The sequence below is a fragment of the Phodopus roborovskii genome, unplaced genomic scaffold (assembly GCF_943737965.1).
Source record: "Phodopus roborovskii unplaced genomic scaffold, PHOROB, whole genome shotgun sequence".
Lineage (NCBI taxonomy): Eukaryota > Metazoa > Chordata > Mammalia > Rodentia > Cricetidae > Phodopus > Phodopus roborovskii.
Genome location: NW_026126598.1, coordinates 7,731,157 through 7,748,146, shown reverse-complemented (window position 1 = coordinate 7,748,146; position 16,990 = coordinate 7,731,157). Strand labels below are relative to the sequence as shown.

The window sequence follows — 16,990 nt, the reverse complement described above, 5'->3', positions numbered from 1 at the left end:
GGTCGGTGGCACGCGCCAGGCTTTGCGATTCTAATCTTCTTTCATCTCCCCCCCCCCAGACCGAAAAAAAAAGGGCAAAAAAAAAAAAAAAAAATCCCACAACTGCTCTAGCGTCCTTCTCCTTCCCTTCCTCCTTTCCCCCGGCAACCTCGGTCTCCGCTCGTGATTGCATGGTTATGCTCCCCTCTCTGGAGGGTCTCGCCCCTCTCGCCTCGCTCCGCAGCCCTGGCTTCCCTTGGATACATTTCTTACAAAAAAAATTGGGAGCCCGGGAGTGAGTTTTTCTGCGAGGCGTGTGTGTGAGAGAGGAGGAGGTGTGGGGTGTTTTCCTGCACGAGGGGGCGGGTGAAGTTCATTGCCACCCACCCCTCACTTCACCCTGACCTTTTCGGACCTCGGGTTTTCTTTCTTCTTCTTCTTTTTTTTTTTTTAAACTGGGGGGGGGCGTCTCTAGAGAAATCGAGAAGCAAGGCGATTTCTGTGTGGGGAGAGAGCATGGCCGCGGGGAGGGCTTCCCCAGTCTCTTGATCAAAGCATTCCGCTATTCTGATTTATTGCCTGCTTGGTGAGTTATTTTTCCCCCCCTTTCCTCTGTAAAGGAGACCTGTGTGTTCAGCCATTACTTTGCTCGGTGCTGTTCGCAGGCATCTCCGACCCTCGGTGCAGAGGGGAGCCCCACACTTCGCCCTCTCGCTTCCCCGTCCCTCCCTCCCCGTCTCCCCGCCCCTTCCCCCTTTTTTCTTTCTCCCCCCCCCCGCCCTCCCTTCTTGTTCTTCTTCTTCAGCTTTTTTTTTTTTTTTTTTTTTTTTTTTTTTTTTCCCTCCCAGCCTCCTTCTCCCCCGCGCCCTTCCTCGCGGCTGGAGGGAAAAGCCCGTGCAAGAGAAGGGAGGGCTCGGTGTCAATTTTTTCTTCTTGGGGTGTGCGTGCGTGTGTGAGTGCGTGTGTGTGTGTGTGTGTGTGGCCGCGGCCCGAGCCTGTGGCGCGCGGGTAGGCGAACGGGGAAGATTCCCGGCGCGGTTAAAAGAACCATGGATGGCCCGACGCGGGGACATGGACTCCGGAAAAAGCGGAGGTCGCGATCACAGCGAGACCGGGAGAGACGCTCTCGGGCCGGGTTAGGAACCGGTGCGGCGGGTGGTGGAGGAACCGGCCGGAGCCGGGCTCCCTCGCTGGCTTCATCGTCGGGCTCCGACAAGGAAGACAATGGAAAGCCCCCATCCTCCGCCCCGTCCCGGCCCAGACCCCCGCGGAGGAAGCGCCGAGAGTCCACCTCAGCCGAAGAGGACATCATTGATGGATTTGCCATGACCAGCTTTGTTACTTTTGAAGCGCTGGAGGTAAGGGGGGACCCCCTTTCCCGTTCCCCCCATGGTTTCCTTTTATGCATGACACCCCCACTCGGCTGCACCCCGGTTTTCTTGCCTCCCCCATCGCGCTCGAAGCTGTCTGTCTCGCCCGAGGTTTTATTGTTGGGTGTGGGGTTGTGTGTGGGGGAAGCAGGGGGGCAGATAGGCAGCAAGGAAGGAATTGCCAAGCGGTGTGCCTGGTCTGGTCGTCTACTGGTTTCGTTCTTGTCCAGCTTGCCTTTCCCCTGCGCCCCCTTCTGCACCCCCCACCTCCTTCCACAGCAGATGGGTGGGAAGAAAGGGGTTCGGGCATCACAACAATGCGCCCCCCTTCTCCATGGATAGCTCTGCCCCCACTCCTTTCCTCCTAGTCTCCCTCCCTAATCATGGCTTCTTGGCTGGTGGAAGTCTTTGCCTGGGTTTGGGGCGCCTGTGGACGGTTCTCAGTGTGCTTTCTACAGAGCCATATGTTCCCATGCTTGTATGTGTGTGGTGTGTGTGGTGTGTCAGTATGTCTAGTATATGCCTTTTCTGGATGTCCTGGGGACCAGAGGCTGCTAGGGTTTTGTGGCTTTCTGCACCCCCTCCCCTTTTTTGGTGAAGCTGGGGAAGGGGGCGTTTTCTCCTTGTTGGGAGAAAGGAGGGAGGAGGGGAGAAGAGGAAAGGATGTAATCTTTCTATATTTTGTATGGGGCTGTATTGCTGAAAGGGTTAATGACAATGTTATATACACACATGCATTTGTGGTGTGTGTGTGTGTGTGTGTGTGTGTGTGTGTGTGTGTGTGTGAGCAATTTAGTTGAAGGACAGAAGAAGGTACACTAGGGAGGGCTGGTAGGAGGCAAGAATAAGATCCTAGCTGACTGCTGAAGGGCTTGTCACCAATTGTCCCTTTCCTTTTTGTTTTTTGTATTTGTGCCCCCCATTGGCTTTGTGTGTGTGTGTGTGTGTGTGTTTGTGTGTCTTTCTTTATTCCTTAAGCACCTGCAGGCAGCCTTGATTTTCAAATGCACATTTTCCTGCCTGCTAAGAGCTTCCTGGGGTGTGTGTTTGTGTATTTGTTGGATGGAAGGAGCTGGAGGGAGCAGGTCCAGGGGTCACAGAAAACTATCTTAGCCTGGGAAGATCTGATTTGATGCTAGGACTGGTCACTGGGTTCTATAAATTTAACTGCTTTCTTGCCTCCTCTACTTTCCTTTCCCTACCCTCAAGACACACAACCACACACAGGAGGTTTTGAAATTCTGCTGGGTTGATCCAGCACAAAACCAAGATATGAGTTGGTTTCTAGCCTTTCATTGCACCTGACATAAGGGTTTCAGGAAACTTTTCCCATTTATTTATTTATTTATTTATTTATTTATTTATTTGGGTATTATTGTGGTATTGTTTCAGAGGTGCCAAAGCAAGCTTTGTTAATGAGAGCTTGACTCTCACATGCACTGACTGGACAGATTTAGGTTGTTGTTGTTGATTTCAAGTTTGAATATTTTATATAAGGCAGTCTTCCTGTCAGAGTTGTTCACTTTGGTAAAGTGCTTGTGATGGGGGTGGATAGTGGCCAGTAGCTACTGGTTGTGGAGGAAGGAAGGGAGAGTGATAGTGGTATTGGTTGTGACCAGAGATTTTGATTCTAGTACTTGGGTTAATCGTTGGTTTTAGAGTTTGTCCTCTCTGGGCTTTTAGGTGTTGGGTGTCACCATTTAGGATGATTATAACTCTGGTTTTTCGCTTTGCAAAGGTGGATGGGTACTGTAGTGTGACCTCTTTTCTTGCTTTAAAATGGGAATTGAAATGCCATCGTGTATCCTAAGAGAATGCTGCCTGGAATTTGGCACACCAAGGCTGCCTGTGGTTGGTGAAGGGAAGAACTTGTAAAAGCTGTTTAGAAGTGGTTCTGCTTTCTGGGTAGTTGCCATGCCCTGCTGGGTGGCCCCTCTTAGCCAGCAAGAGGGGGCCTCGGTCCTCTCATCATCGTTGTTGAAGGCCAGGTGGAGATGGAAGTAAGTTATGCATTTGTTTTGTATTTTGTTTAAGTTTGTTTGACTTTATCTTCTGAAAGAAAACATGCCTGCTCCAGTTTTGTTTTAAGCTTTAAGCTTTAAGTTTTAAGCTTTAAAATTTAAAATTTCTAAAGGAGACCAAGTTCAAAATACCTTGAATAGCATTTCTTTCTGTGCTGCTATTGATGTCTCAACTTCTTTTCTAAATTTAAAACGTAGGTTAGTTTGGTTAGTTCAATGCTGTGATACTCCCATGTTTACCATAACATCACATACATACCGGTGCATTGGTATAAAAATAAATATTTTAAATTTCTATGAGAAAGTAGACAGGACAATAGAATAAAGTCCAATGTATTCAACATCCAGGTCCAACAACTATTGCATTTCACATGTGGCTGTTTCTATAGTTCACTGAGCTCCCTCTCACTTTTCAGAGTGGCTCCGATGGCACCTGTGAATAATTCTGTATAAATCTCCAGTATAAATGATTAAGATTACCTTAGAAATCCCCACAGTACCATTGTCTCTCCTCAGTAAATTAACAGTTCTCTAGTTTTACATATTCTGTCTGGTCACATTTTCAGAGGCTCAATTCTCTTTTTTAGACCATCCACACTGGATGGTCAGAATCTAAACTTGTAGTGGCTGTTAGAGTTTCTGATGTTCCACTACACTAAATTTGAAAGATTTACTGAACTGTCATCAAGAGATATGAAGGCTTATGAGAAAGCAGACAGTTTAAAGTATAAACTTGGATAGAAATGTGTGTTAGGAGCATGTGAGTGTTAAGAATTATCACAGACAGCAAAAGTTACCTAAATACATAATTTGTGTTTATAATGAAAATAATCTCTGGCATGAATTATCAAGGTGGCTCCTAGTCTGATGTTATGATAAACCAGAGATATTGGCTTGGATAGTTAGGCTTACAACTTACACCAGTTTAGAACCATGTCAGGCAAACTGTGGGATCACAAATTTTGCTTAGGTTGTGCACTGGAACACTGACCCCAAGACTTTATCCTTAGTAACTAGTAACTTCTTGATGGCTTCAACTCCCTTCCTCCCTCCCTTCCTCCCTCCCTCCCTCCTTCCCTCCTTTCTTTCCCTCCCTCCCCTGAAGAAGCTCCTAAGTGATAATGGAATATTTTGATATAAATACTTCCAGGCCAGCTATGATTTTACAGACACTGGACTAAAAGTAATAAGCCTAATGGCAGCCTGCAATTTTATGCTTATTCTTTGCAATGGTTAGATTTTTATTTAAGAAGATGGAAGCTCAGAGGGCAGTTTGGCATCTCCCACATGTTATAAGCAGTGAAACTGGCTGAGGTAGTTGCATATTCTGCAGGGACACTTGTCTTGAGTAATTGTGCCCTGAAGTTCAAGTGTGTGATTACAAAGAGTCTCATGATAGAAGATAAGAGGGTAGGTGAGGAGGCTAAAGTTGAACGGTGTGTTCTCATTACACAGTTAAGAAGCAGAAGTACCATTTAGAAACAGTATTGCATGTTTGGGTATTCTTTTGGTGTTAAGATGAAGGCAAATAACCTCTAAATGTTTTGTTTGTTTTAGTTTTGGGGATGGTCAAGGTCTTGTTCTATAGTGCAGGCCGACTTTGCATATTCAGCAAAATTCTCCTGCTCCAGCCTCCAGAGTAAGTCTGGTGCAAACAGTGTGCACTGGTGTACCAGCTATGGTGCTTTGCAGAATTCTTTAGAGTTTTATTAGGAAGCCATGGGAATCCTGGCTATAAATTTAACTTTGCAAATCAGCTATTCTTCCACTTACTCCTTTTTGTAACTTAGGCGTTTCTTTTGGTGCATCTGACCAAAGGGAAAGAAAGATGACCCTGGTGGACTTAAGCAGACAAGAGCTCTGCTGGTGTTTCAGGGTTCTGAAGAGAAGGGAGGGCTCATATCTGGTGTGTAGAGGGGCATATCCAGGTTTTCCTATTACCTTTGCTTCCTGGTTCTGTTTCAGGACTCACCCACAGGTAATAGTCTTTTAAGTCTGTTTTATGGGATTTGATACACTTATCTGTTAGGTCTAGTAGGTGCTAGTAATTTATTTCTGAAATTTAACTTATTAAGTTTATCATGTTTCTTTTGCCATTCAGCAGATATTTATTGAGTGCTTAATATGTACAAGGCACTAGGAGCATGAGAAGCCTAATGTTTATAACATCTTAAAGAGGGATTCAATTTAGTTGGTAGCATAAATCTAACACCTACAAGATAATTTTGAAACAGGCACTTGAATATCAACTATTAACTAAAGAAACTTTTAGGGAGAATATAGTGAGAAAAGTAGAAGGGTTGGAAAGGTATTGCATGTATGTGCATTTTGAGACACGCTCTTGTGTACTCTAGGTTGCATCAAACTTATTGTATAGTGGAGGATGACTTTGAACTGCTGATACTCTTGCTTGCACCTTCAGAGTGCTGGGAAAATAACTGTGTACCTCAACCCCTATTTTTGCTGTGCTGGGGATTGGACACAGGGTTATTGTGTATGCTAAGAAAGCTGTCTACTAACTGAACTACATCCCCAGCTCTTGAGAAGTCCTCCTGGAAAAGATGAGTCCTAGAAGGGTAAGAGTGAAGGGGAAGAGATTTCCAAAGAAATATTGAAGGTAACATAGGAAGAAGGCCATTAAGAAGTCACTGAGTGATTGATTAAGACCAGGGGCCAAGGAAGACTGGTAGGAATGTGTACAATAGTAGTGAAGATGTTATTGTTAGAGGACCACCAGTCACACTTGGACTTTCTAAATAGTTGTATGGCCCTTCCTGGGAAGTCCTCTTCTAAAAATGTCCTTTGTCTCCCTTCCTGTTAGTGGAGAGATTGAGTGTTCTCAGGTTGGAAGAGAACATAGCTTTTTGCAGGTTTCTCATAGATTGTGTTTCAGACTGAAACAGAATAGTCAGCTTTCAAATAATGTTTTAGCACTATTTGTTCTGCTAGAAGTATTATACATATATGAATGTGCATTTTGACTATCGGGGGAGGAGATACAGTGTTACTTACCTCCTAAATCTCTCTGGCCATAGGTCCCGTTGTCTGCATTGTATCCATAAACCAATATGGGAAATGGGTTAAGGTCTCAAAAAACCCATTCCAGATCTTGGAGTTTGGTGATCTCCCAGGGTAGGATGATAGATAGGGCCGATGGTGGTAGAAATCACTCTCAGGGGCTGTATATAGGAGGATGCTGCAGGAATGGCAGTGGGGTCTGAGATATTAAGAGAGATGTCCACTTCTTTTTCTGCTTCCCTTTCTGCCTCATGTCAACTGTTTTAGCGATTTTCCCTAAACCTACCAAGAGATGAGTATTGGCGAATGGTTCTCATTAATAGCTCTTTCTCAGTGTGACAGCTGCTTGATTCTGAGGCCCTCCAGCCAATATGTTTTATCTCCTCTTGTCCCCTTCTAGTTTCATGTATTGCTGCTTTTTAGCAATCTGGAAAAGAAGGTCGGGATGAGAAAGGAAGTTGATATTGGTGTTAAAACAAAGGTTTCCGATTAGCCACCTTGCAGCCCATGGAGTAGTAATTCAAAGAGGGTCAGAGCATCTCTAATGCTGTTACAGAGTCAGGGAAAGGTGAGGATCACAGGCTTGCTTGCTTGTTTCACTTTCTGTCTTGCCGAGTTTGGCTGTGAGATTGCTGAGTGAAAGAGGTCAAGTCCCAGCATTTCAGTCTGAGAAGTGTACATAACTCCGTGATCTGAGGCCTTTCTGAGTGATGGAAAAAAGCAAGCGTGTATGAGTGTGTGTGTGTGTGTGTGTGTGTGTGTGTGTGTGAGAGAGAGAGAGAGAGAGAGAGAGAGAGAATGAATGTGTATGAACTCAAGCTTTTTATCATACTCACTCAACTTCTGTATTTCATTCTACGAGGCAAAGCTTCATAGAGGGGGCTTTATGGGGGGTGAATTTGAAGGCTGTGGTAGGATGATTCTCTGTGACTCTTATTAGCTGTGGAGATTAACTGCTGTAGCTGTTTTGGGCAAGATACAAATGAATCAATAGATTTAAAAAGTGGACCATGAAGTTAGTGATTGGTTCTGAGAGAGGTGTTCCCTTGATACTTAGTTGGAAAAAGGTTAAAAATTAGAGTTTGAGAGCAAAGAGTGTAGCTTAGCATGTGCAAGGCTCTGGCTTTAGTCTCCCAGCACCACACCTTACAAACAAAGCATTTGATTTAGGGAGTTCAAAACAAACCCAGAGTAGTCTGTTATGATAGAAATTCTGGGACTCTTGTAAAACAATTTTTTTAGATACTGTCAAACATAAATGGTGATTATTTTGTTTGAGTGTTAAGATTAGAAAGTACTCACACATAGAAAACTGTTGGGATTAACTATGGTGGAATGATCTAGGTCCTGAGGACTGTTTATGGTTTGGAAGTTCTCTGATGACTTTGATATTCCCTCCTGATAAAAGGTAGGTGTGTGTGTGTGTGTGTGTGTGTGTGTGTGTGTGTGTGTGTGTGTGTGTGTTGTATGTATGCACAGGCACATATGGGTCTGCATGGGTGCTGAGGGTAAATTTCAGTCATTACCCTGTTCTGAATAGGTGTATTTTTAAAACACACTAAATGTAGTTTCACCCTTTTCAAGTCAAGAATCAACATCTCTTTACCACCTCCCCTGTACTCCAGGGTTGGGATTGCATCCAATATGCTGTAGATTTAGAAAAACCACTTAGTAAAAGGATAGCAATATCTTATTTGATGATAATCTGAAAAATTCAAGTAGATTCAAAACTCTGTTGAAATTAGAAAGAAAACAAGTAATTAATTAGGTAAAAAACAAGATTTGGGGAACTAAAAAAACAGTTTGAGAGATATTGTTAGCTAGAGCAGAAGTACTTCTAATACATAATCTCGGACAACTGTTCCATGAATATAGATCTCGTGTTGGTGCACGCACTCCTACTAGAAGTGGGACTTAGGATTTAGGAGGGAGGCTCTAAAGTGTGTCCTCTTCCCCTTTCTGAATTGAGTTATTTTTTCACATCCTCTATGTCCCCAACAAAGCAAGGGGTAGTTCTTGTCTTTTCTTGTCTTGGTATCAGTCAGCAAGTACCTTTGTAGGGTCACAAACAATAGGTCTTTTTTTTTTTTTTCCCCTATTGCTTTAGTAGATGAAGGTGGGAATGAGTGGTTTTATATCCTCTGACAGCTTTTGCTTTCTTGGGAAGGCACTATGTCAGTGCAGGCTTCTATGTCTGTCCCATTTCAGTCTTGGATTCCATGTATTTTTAAGGGGACCTAGACCTTGAACTCACATGAAATGCTTATTTCTTTCACACACTCATTTCAGGGTCCAATTGCATTACCCACCACCTACCTACTCCCTACCTCCCTGTTTCTCCCCATAACAAAAGTAGAGCTATTAAAAGGAGGGATGCAGATAATAAAGTGGAAAGTATTTGGGAGGTTGTTACTGAAATGTCAAAACTTGAGCATTCCTAAATCTTCATTTTTCTGAGCATTGATGATTTCAGGGACTCTGGTATTATTTAGTCTGGGTTAGAGAATTACTTGTGCTGTTCTAGCATATGCTTATGATCTTAGTTTATATATGAACACTAGTTAGAGTTTGCCCAAACTAATACACGCTAAAAACATACAAATATTTATTTAATATTTTCTGTCATTTTGGCTTGTTGCTGTACCTCTTAGTGGCACATGTTCTTAGTATCAGGACCTTGGTTAAAGCCCAGTGCAGTAAAAATTAGAGCCGCAGAAGAGAAGGGGAAAGTTTATAGTGTTCATGAGTGACAGTAATGGATAATAAGGGTGAGGATTAAGTTTCATCGGTGAGCTTTTTTTTAAAAGCAACATGTAGTAGCTAGTAACTGGGCCACAGCCTACAAGCAGAGACTGTGACCCTTGGTTGTGTGGCTGAGATCTGATACTTCCAACTGCAACTAAATTCTGAATCCTAAAATAAACCATTGCCAGGGTCAAGTTGTTGTGGTGAGAAATATCATTTTCGTTTTTGTCCCTACATTTGCCATTTGGAGCTACAAAGCAGCCCCTGTTTTAGGTATTTGTAGTTTCTGATGTATGTGGTATTTTAGAACTTACAGGGACTTGATAGACTATCACCCAATACTGCAGCTATCCCTCAATTATACTAGAAAAAATAAAAGATTATTCCTCTTTTCTCTTTTGTTTCTTTTCTTTCTTCGTCCTCTCTCCCTTCTACCCACATCTTGATTATCAGAGACAGAATCTCACTAAGTGGCCCCAGCAAATTTGTAAGTTATAATGTAGATCAAGTTGGCTTCAAACCCACAGATACACTTGCCTCTGCCTCCCAAGTGCTGGGATCAAATGTGTGGGACACCACTCCTGACACCCCCTCCCACTGCTTTTGATGTCTTTGTTTATCTGTCACCATTGGCTAAAGGTTGTGAATTAAGCATCCCTTAGTAAACCATTTCCCATACTTCAAAATGAAGGGAGAAAATATATAAAATGAAGACGTAAAGACAATAGCTTTTAGCCGGGGCATTGGTGGTGCACACCTTTAATTCCAGCACTCTTGGGAGGCAGAGGCAGATGGATCTCTGTGGTTTCAAGGCCAGCCTGGTCTACAGATCTAGTTCCAGAACAGGCTCCAGAGAAACCCTGTCTTGAACCCTGCCCCCCCACAAGACAAAAAATAGTATTATTTGTGTCCAGTTAAATGACAGAAATGAGGATGACTTCCACTCATCTGTGGTTGACAACAATAATGAAGGTTTTGGATTGTACTGTTCTAAGAAATGCTGCAATATATTTTGAGTGAAAGCAAGCCTTCTCTGGGGCAAAAGGGAGACAAGCATTTAGTGATTGTTTATGCAAATTCCTTACTTGCTGTTATAGTGTTCTCTATGGTCACTTTAGAAAATTAGTTTTGAGATTAATGTGCAGAGCTGAATCTTTAGGAGGAATTATCCTAAAATTAGGGCCTAAACTTTTCCTGAGTAGCCTTTGGATCCATTTTACTCCACATCTGGAGCTGTGCTTCTAAAGAACTTTGGTGTTCTTTGCACAGACTTTGTCCCTGGTGGTGAAGTTCTTTCTGCCCCTCATTTTGCAAATGTTAACAGCTCTCAAGGATTAACTGATCTGTCCCAGATCTCACTGGGAGTTAGAGGTCCCAGCTGTTACGCAGTGAAACTAGGAGACTATTTTCCCTTAGTGCTGGTAAATGTAAGGATTTGGAATTATGGAAGAAAGTTTTGTTTTTTAAGTCAGGGCCTTTTGTAGCTCTGGCTGGCCTTGGAATTTCTGTGTAGTCTAGGATGACCTTGAACTCCCAATCCTCTTACATCTACTTTGAATTCTGGTATTACCAACCCTAGTTTATGTGCTGCTGGAACTTGAACCCAGGAGCTTTGTCCATGCTAGGCAAACAGCCTCTGGACTGAGGTATATCCATGGCCGAGAAGAAAGCTTTTAAAAATAAAAATCAGTAGGAACATCCATGGAATGTCTTTTCTTTTCCTTAATAATATTTTATTATTTGACATCAATAACCTTTAAAAACATTCTTCCTTCCATTCCACATGCTCCCCCTGTAGTAAATTATCTTGAAAATTATTGTTCCTTTCTATAGGTGTTTTTTTAAACAAAAAAACCATTTCCCAACTTTACCCTCCCTGGGTAGTGGATGGGGGGATGAGTGGGGGGGGGGTGTCTGTGGGGAGAGTGGGAGGATGGGAGGGAGAGGGAACTGGGATCGATTTAAAAAAAACAAACCCAAAAAGCCCTTTCCCACCCTCCTGTAGTAAAAGTACTAAAAAAAAAAAAAAAAAAAAAAAAAAAAAACCAAACTATTACAGTGATACTATGAGGCTTCTCATTCTTGAATGTCCAGTGGAAAGATAATTGCTTGGCTATAAGACCTACTTAATATTTACCAGTCTCTCAGACTGATAACCTGGATAAATTTAGAGCAATTTCATTAATACTGATAGCAGAGTATATACAATAGAACTTTGGTTGTGTATTTGAGATGAAGATTCAAACTTTCTTCTACAGGAGTCAAAATACAAGGTTCATGTGATCTGCTGGCTAAGGCATCTTGTCTGTTTATTGCTGTAGGAGGAAATTTATAACAACTGTTTGTCATGTGTATATGTTTATAACCATTCATATAGTGAAAAGACGTTTTCATGGGATTGTAATAACATATCAAGATGGATGTAATTAAAACAGAAGCAGACTGACACCCTGAATTAAATGCAAACCAGAATCCAGAATACCTGTGTGTTTTTGCCTTTCTTATTTGCTACAGGGGCAGTCAGCCGGATATGCAAATAAAAAGACATTGATGAATCTCTCTGGGTGTGTATGTGGTTGCAGAGAGCCCAACTATTTTATTAATCTTTTACCAAGCATTGTTTAGATTTGCAGCAATGATGGGATGTATTAATTTGCCAGACCAAATAGCCTAGGACCAGAATGTAGGAAATAATAAGAGGAAGACATGATTGATAGGTTGTCCCATAAATAACACATGCGACTGATAAAGGGGCTGAGTAATCTTTAGCTCTGATCTTAATGTCATTAATGGACTTGTTAAACCAGGATGTTTGAGTTTGAACTTCAGTCAGAGAAAGGCCTTCCTTGCCTCCCATTTTAAAATGCAGACCTCTCTCTAGTTAGACTCCCTGGACTGATCTGTTGACAAAATTGGTATAAATCAAATTTTTGCAAATTGGATCAGATGTCAGGGGGAATCTTGCTGTGAAAAATGAGTCCTTTTTTTTTTTTTTTTTTTACCAAGTGTAGTACTCCTTCTCTCTGTGTGGAAGCAGGGATTTTGGTAGTCATGTGTTCTAGTTTTATTTCTGTTGCTGTGATGAAACACCCTGTCCAAAAACAACTTAGGGGATTGAAGAGATGGCTCAGCCATTAAAGGCTAGGCTCACAACCAAAACGTCAAAGAGCAACCTAGAGGAAAGAATTTACTCAGCTTATAATTCCAGGTTATGGTCTGTCATCAGGGAAGTCTCAGTGGCATGACTTTGAGTGAGCTAGTCATACCACATCTACAGTCAAGAGCAAAGAGAAACAAATGCACCCATGCTACCTGCTTGCTGTCATTAGGCTAGCTTTCTTTACTATATCCACTCAGGACTCCTAGCGTAGGCAATGGTGTCACCCATATTCAATGTGAATCTTCCTATGGCCCATGCTGATCTAGATAATTTCTCAGTTGAAGAAACAGGAGGAAAATGTTATTCAGATGATTCTAGGTCATGGCAAGTTGATAGTTAAAAACTGGCTGGTAACTGAAAGAGATGGCCCTGTGGTTAACAGTGATTGCTGTTCTTTCAGGAATCTTAGTTCAGTTCCTAGTACTCAAATTGTACAGCTTATAACTGCCTGCCACTCCAGCTTCAGGGGATAGGACACCTGTGGTCTCTGAAAGCACCTGTGCATACATGCATATACACACAATTAAAAATAATAAAAACAGATCTTAAAAAAAAAAAGAAGTCCCAAACAAAACAACTAACCATTGCATCATGTTTAGTGGGCATAGCGTCCCCTGTGTCACACCTCACGTCTTCATATGTTCCTTGTACTCCTGGAAGGAGGTGACTAGGAGAGTTTCATTTTTCTGTCCAGATTTCATACCTTACTGAGTCTTGGTGCTTCCAGCAATAACTGATGGTGATTAGAATAAGCCCTTGTCATTCAGATCTTAGAGCTTGGTTTTCAAGTGTACAGTAAGGAGGGCTTGTGGCTATGAATATGGAATATGATTTCCATATCTGTTCCATCGGGGAGTCCAGGCATGTCATAACCACTTCAGAGTCATGATTGTTTAGAGACACCCTAGCTGTAATTTTTCTATATGACAGTTCAGTTTTAAAATTGTAAGGGTGCCAAAAGCAGGTCTGTATTGTTATTAGGAAAGTCGAGGACATCTGTTATATCTGTTAAACAGTGGAGGAAAATGCTCTAATCAAAATGTCTAATTATGCCCTCTCAACTGAAGGAAATACCCTTTACTAAAATTTTTGGAATTTGTCTAAATGGAAGAAGCTGGCCTCCAGAAGAAATGAGATGTAAATTTACTCTATTAGGAAAAATTACCCTTAACTGTGGTGACATAAGGGTTTCATTTTATCAATTTACTTTTACACTGTGTGTCCAAAAGATTAAAAAAAAAAAAAAAAGGTATTTTTCAGAAATTGTCTACACCAGCATGAAGTTCTTGTTTTTCTTCTTCCTCTCACTCCCAAAGCATAGGAGGCCCCAAAGGGAGTTTTTATTTCCAGATGTGAGCCTCAGAGGACATGTGGTAGCTGGGGGAGGGAGCAAATGATAATTGCAGGTGAGAGGCAAGGGGATAATTCAGCCAGAGTGCTGGGAGGTAAGATTTCACACCTGAATGTTGAAACCTGCTCAGTCAGACAGTTGTGTTGTTTAATTTAAAAACGTCTCATTAGCTTAACACTGAAATGGACCAGATTGTTCTAGGTGAGCTCCAGTGCAAGGAAAATACTGGTTTTAAAATATTAAAGTATATTGTGTTCCCATGTTTAAAGTTGTCTTATGTAATCTGAAAGAATCAAAAGCCATCTCCCCATATGGCTTAGTGAATGCATCTCTCTCTCCCTCCCTCCCTCCCCCCCCCCCTCTCTCTGTGTGTGTGTGTGGTGTGTTATGTCCATGCTTGAATGTGCACACAGAGATCAAGAGGACAGATTTCAGGAGTCAGTTCTCTCTTTCCACCTGTGCATCCTAGGGATGGGATTCAGGGCACCAGGCTTGGCAGCAAGTGAGTTTACCCATTATCTCGATGCCTCCTCTTTTGATCTGTATTTCAAACTATGATTGATTTAACTGAACTATTTATTACCTGTGTTCAAAATCATAGCTGATAATAATGTCATTAGTGACACATTATTCCCTATAATCTGAAGATTGGGACATGGATTAAGTCAGAGAGATGTATTTATTTATTTAGCTTTAATTCACCTTTCTGAAATGCTGTCCTCATGGATTGAGACCATGGTGCCTAGTCTGAAGGAATCTTTAAAGTGTTAACTATGACACGATATGGTTTGTGTTTATTTTGGGAGCCAGTGGGAAGTTCAGGTGCTACTAATTTTTCCCTTGGACTGTTCTGTGTGCTGTGATGGCTTACTGGGTGTCACTCAGGAAAGGAGAGCCAGCACTTTCTTCCCGTATTTCTAATGTATTGTTTCATTTCCCCAAGTCCTCTGTCTTTAGCCCTTGCATACTTCTTACATACATCCTTTAAGAGGTATTTTAAAGCTCTTAAAACTGTTGCTCTCTCTACCCCATAATCCATGTTAAAGCAAGCATTCAGTCAATGCTTATTTACCGTTGACCTAAAAACAAACAAACAAACTTGAAGAGACATGTTTGAAAGGGGAGCTTCTGTAGCACTTGCTCTGTGCCAGACCAGTTTCATATTCACTGTGTCTTAGAATGATGCTGTGGACAAAGGATGTCTGGTTTACAGTTGGGAACTAAAGCTTGGAGAGGTCACCAGCTCACCCAAGACCAAGAACTGCGGCAGTTTGTGGCACGCTTGAAGGCTTGGGCTCCTCACTCTCACACTCCTTTTAAAAATATGGACTCATTTTGTGAGAGCCTCAAATGGGTCCCTGGTAGATACCACATTTGTTTCTCTTGCTGTTGATGAAAGCTGTCCTGGCTTATAAAGGATTTTCTATGCATAGTAATAGGATTCAGGGCTGGGCAAATATCATATACCTAATTGTTTGGGAGTTGTCTTCTTTCTGTCTTCCTGACTGTCTTTCTTACCACCACCAGCCCCATCCCACTTCTGAGGTAAAAATGGAATCCTTCGCCTGTTGTGTGCTAGGAAAGTGCTGGTTCACTGAGCATCTCCTATTTTGTTTTAAAACGTTCAGCTTATGGGCTTGGAAAAAATCTCTCTTGATAGAGTACTTGGCTGGCATACAGAAGGACCTGGCTTGTATCCACATAAATTGGTATGATAGTATACACCATAATCCAAGTACTTCTCCAGAGGTGGAGGCAGCTCATTGAAGTACAGTGTCAACCTGAACTGCATAGCAAGTTCAAGACCATCCTGGGATACTCTGTGTCAAACTAAAACAAAACAACACAACAGCAAAATTATAGACTCTTACCGTAACTGCTTCATATAGTCTTCCTGTAGTCTGGTTGTTGGTGTTATTATTCCCTGTCTGTCATGTTCAGTGTTTTTCATGCATTAAAATCTGGCCTTAAATAACATTAGAAGGTTATTTAAGAGCAAGAGGTCAGGTTCTTGAGATTGAGGCTACTAGGTGACTAAACCATTTTTTTTTTCATTTTTTTGTTTTGTTTTTATTTCTGTTTTGTTGTTTTAGACATGGTTTCTCTCTCTCTGTAACTGCCTTGCCCATGGTACCTTCTTACATCCCCAATTTCCTAAAAACAACTTTCATTAACAGATGTGTGAGATTGGAGAAGGAATTGGTAGCCTGTCCTAGGTTTCTGTGCATATAACCTTATTTTACTAATAGATGCCTGTTATTTTTTTTTTTTTTTTCTGCTTTTAAACTACTGTAGGAAGTGGCACTTACTTCTCTTGGGAAGATGAGTCCACAATAAAAGAGATCTTATTACTGGTGCTAGGTTTTATTTTATTATTTTATTTATTTATTTTTAAACTACAGGCACTCCATTCTTCCCTCATGAAAGACCATACTAAATAGCTCTTTGCTTTTCTTGATATCTATTTCTGGAAGATACCTGGTGACAGAGTCCATTATTTCCTTGCCATTGTTTCCTTTCATTATTCCAAGCACATTTTCAAATTGTTCTCTCTCCACCCAGTTGAGGTTTGTTTATACTACAAAGAGTATGCTAATGACTCTGGCTGTTAGATTGATTCTTATGGAAATCCCAACAGCATTTAAAGTAAGGTACTTTATTGAGAACCCCCTTCCTCAGCTCCCCTGGGCTAGGATGCCTTTCCACACAGTTCACTTTCCAGGACTAAAGGATTCACACCTTTCTAATGACCATTAGTTTGGGGACAGGTACATACAGGGACATCCTTGCCTCATTATTCTCACAGGGCCTGAACTTTCAGAAGAGTATTTCTTTTTGATGAGAAGAAGCTGTTTGTTCCTTCATGTTCCCAGACAGGCTGTTGTAACCGCCTCTCTCTAGCTACCTCAGTAAGCAGTTATTCTTTTTCATATCTAAAATGGGAAAACAGTGGATTTACTTCTTTACACGTTGTAATTACAGGAGATACCTAAGCTAGCCCTTGCCCTCTGACTATCAAAATCTGGTATAATAGGAGCCATAACTTTAAGTCCAGGGTTTAAAAGTGATTTTTGTACCCTTTGATTTTACATATGTGCAGACCACAAATTCTGTCTCATCTCTAGAATCTGATTCAGATCTAAAACTGGTAGGAACTGTGAATTCATTCTTTTGTTTCTCCTTGTGCCCTTCTTATACTCTCTTGGGGGATGTATCCAAATAAAGAAACTGAAGATGGGCAGCAGAGATGGGTATCAGTCTATTTTAGGACAGCGGGTATTCTCTGGCTATAGATGAGCATTACTATAGCACTGTGTAGGTATCAACATCTGCCACCCATATTTCA

At 41.8% G+C, this 16,990-nt stretch overlaps 1 protein-coding gene across 5 annotated transcripts in view; it reads left to right on the top strand.

The window, feature by feature from the left end:
* Positions 1-838: 838 nt before the first annotated feature.
* Positions 839-16,990, top strand: part of Auts2 (activator of transcription and developmental regulator AUTS2) — a 1,043,762-nt gene continuing 1,027,610 nt past the window's right edge. For 3 of the 5 annotated variants that reach the window (XM_051204790.1, XM_051204791.1, XM_051204787.1), the window contains exon 1: positions 840-1,337. In XM_051204790.1, the coding sequence (XP_051060747.1) occupies positions 1,029-1,337 (309 nt within the window). In that variant the 5' untranslated portion in view covers positions 840-1,028. Of the gene's footprint in view, positions 1,338-16,990 lie in introns of all 5 variants that reach the window. The other 2 variants (XM_051204788.1, XM_051204789.1) reach the window with 2 other exon arrangements.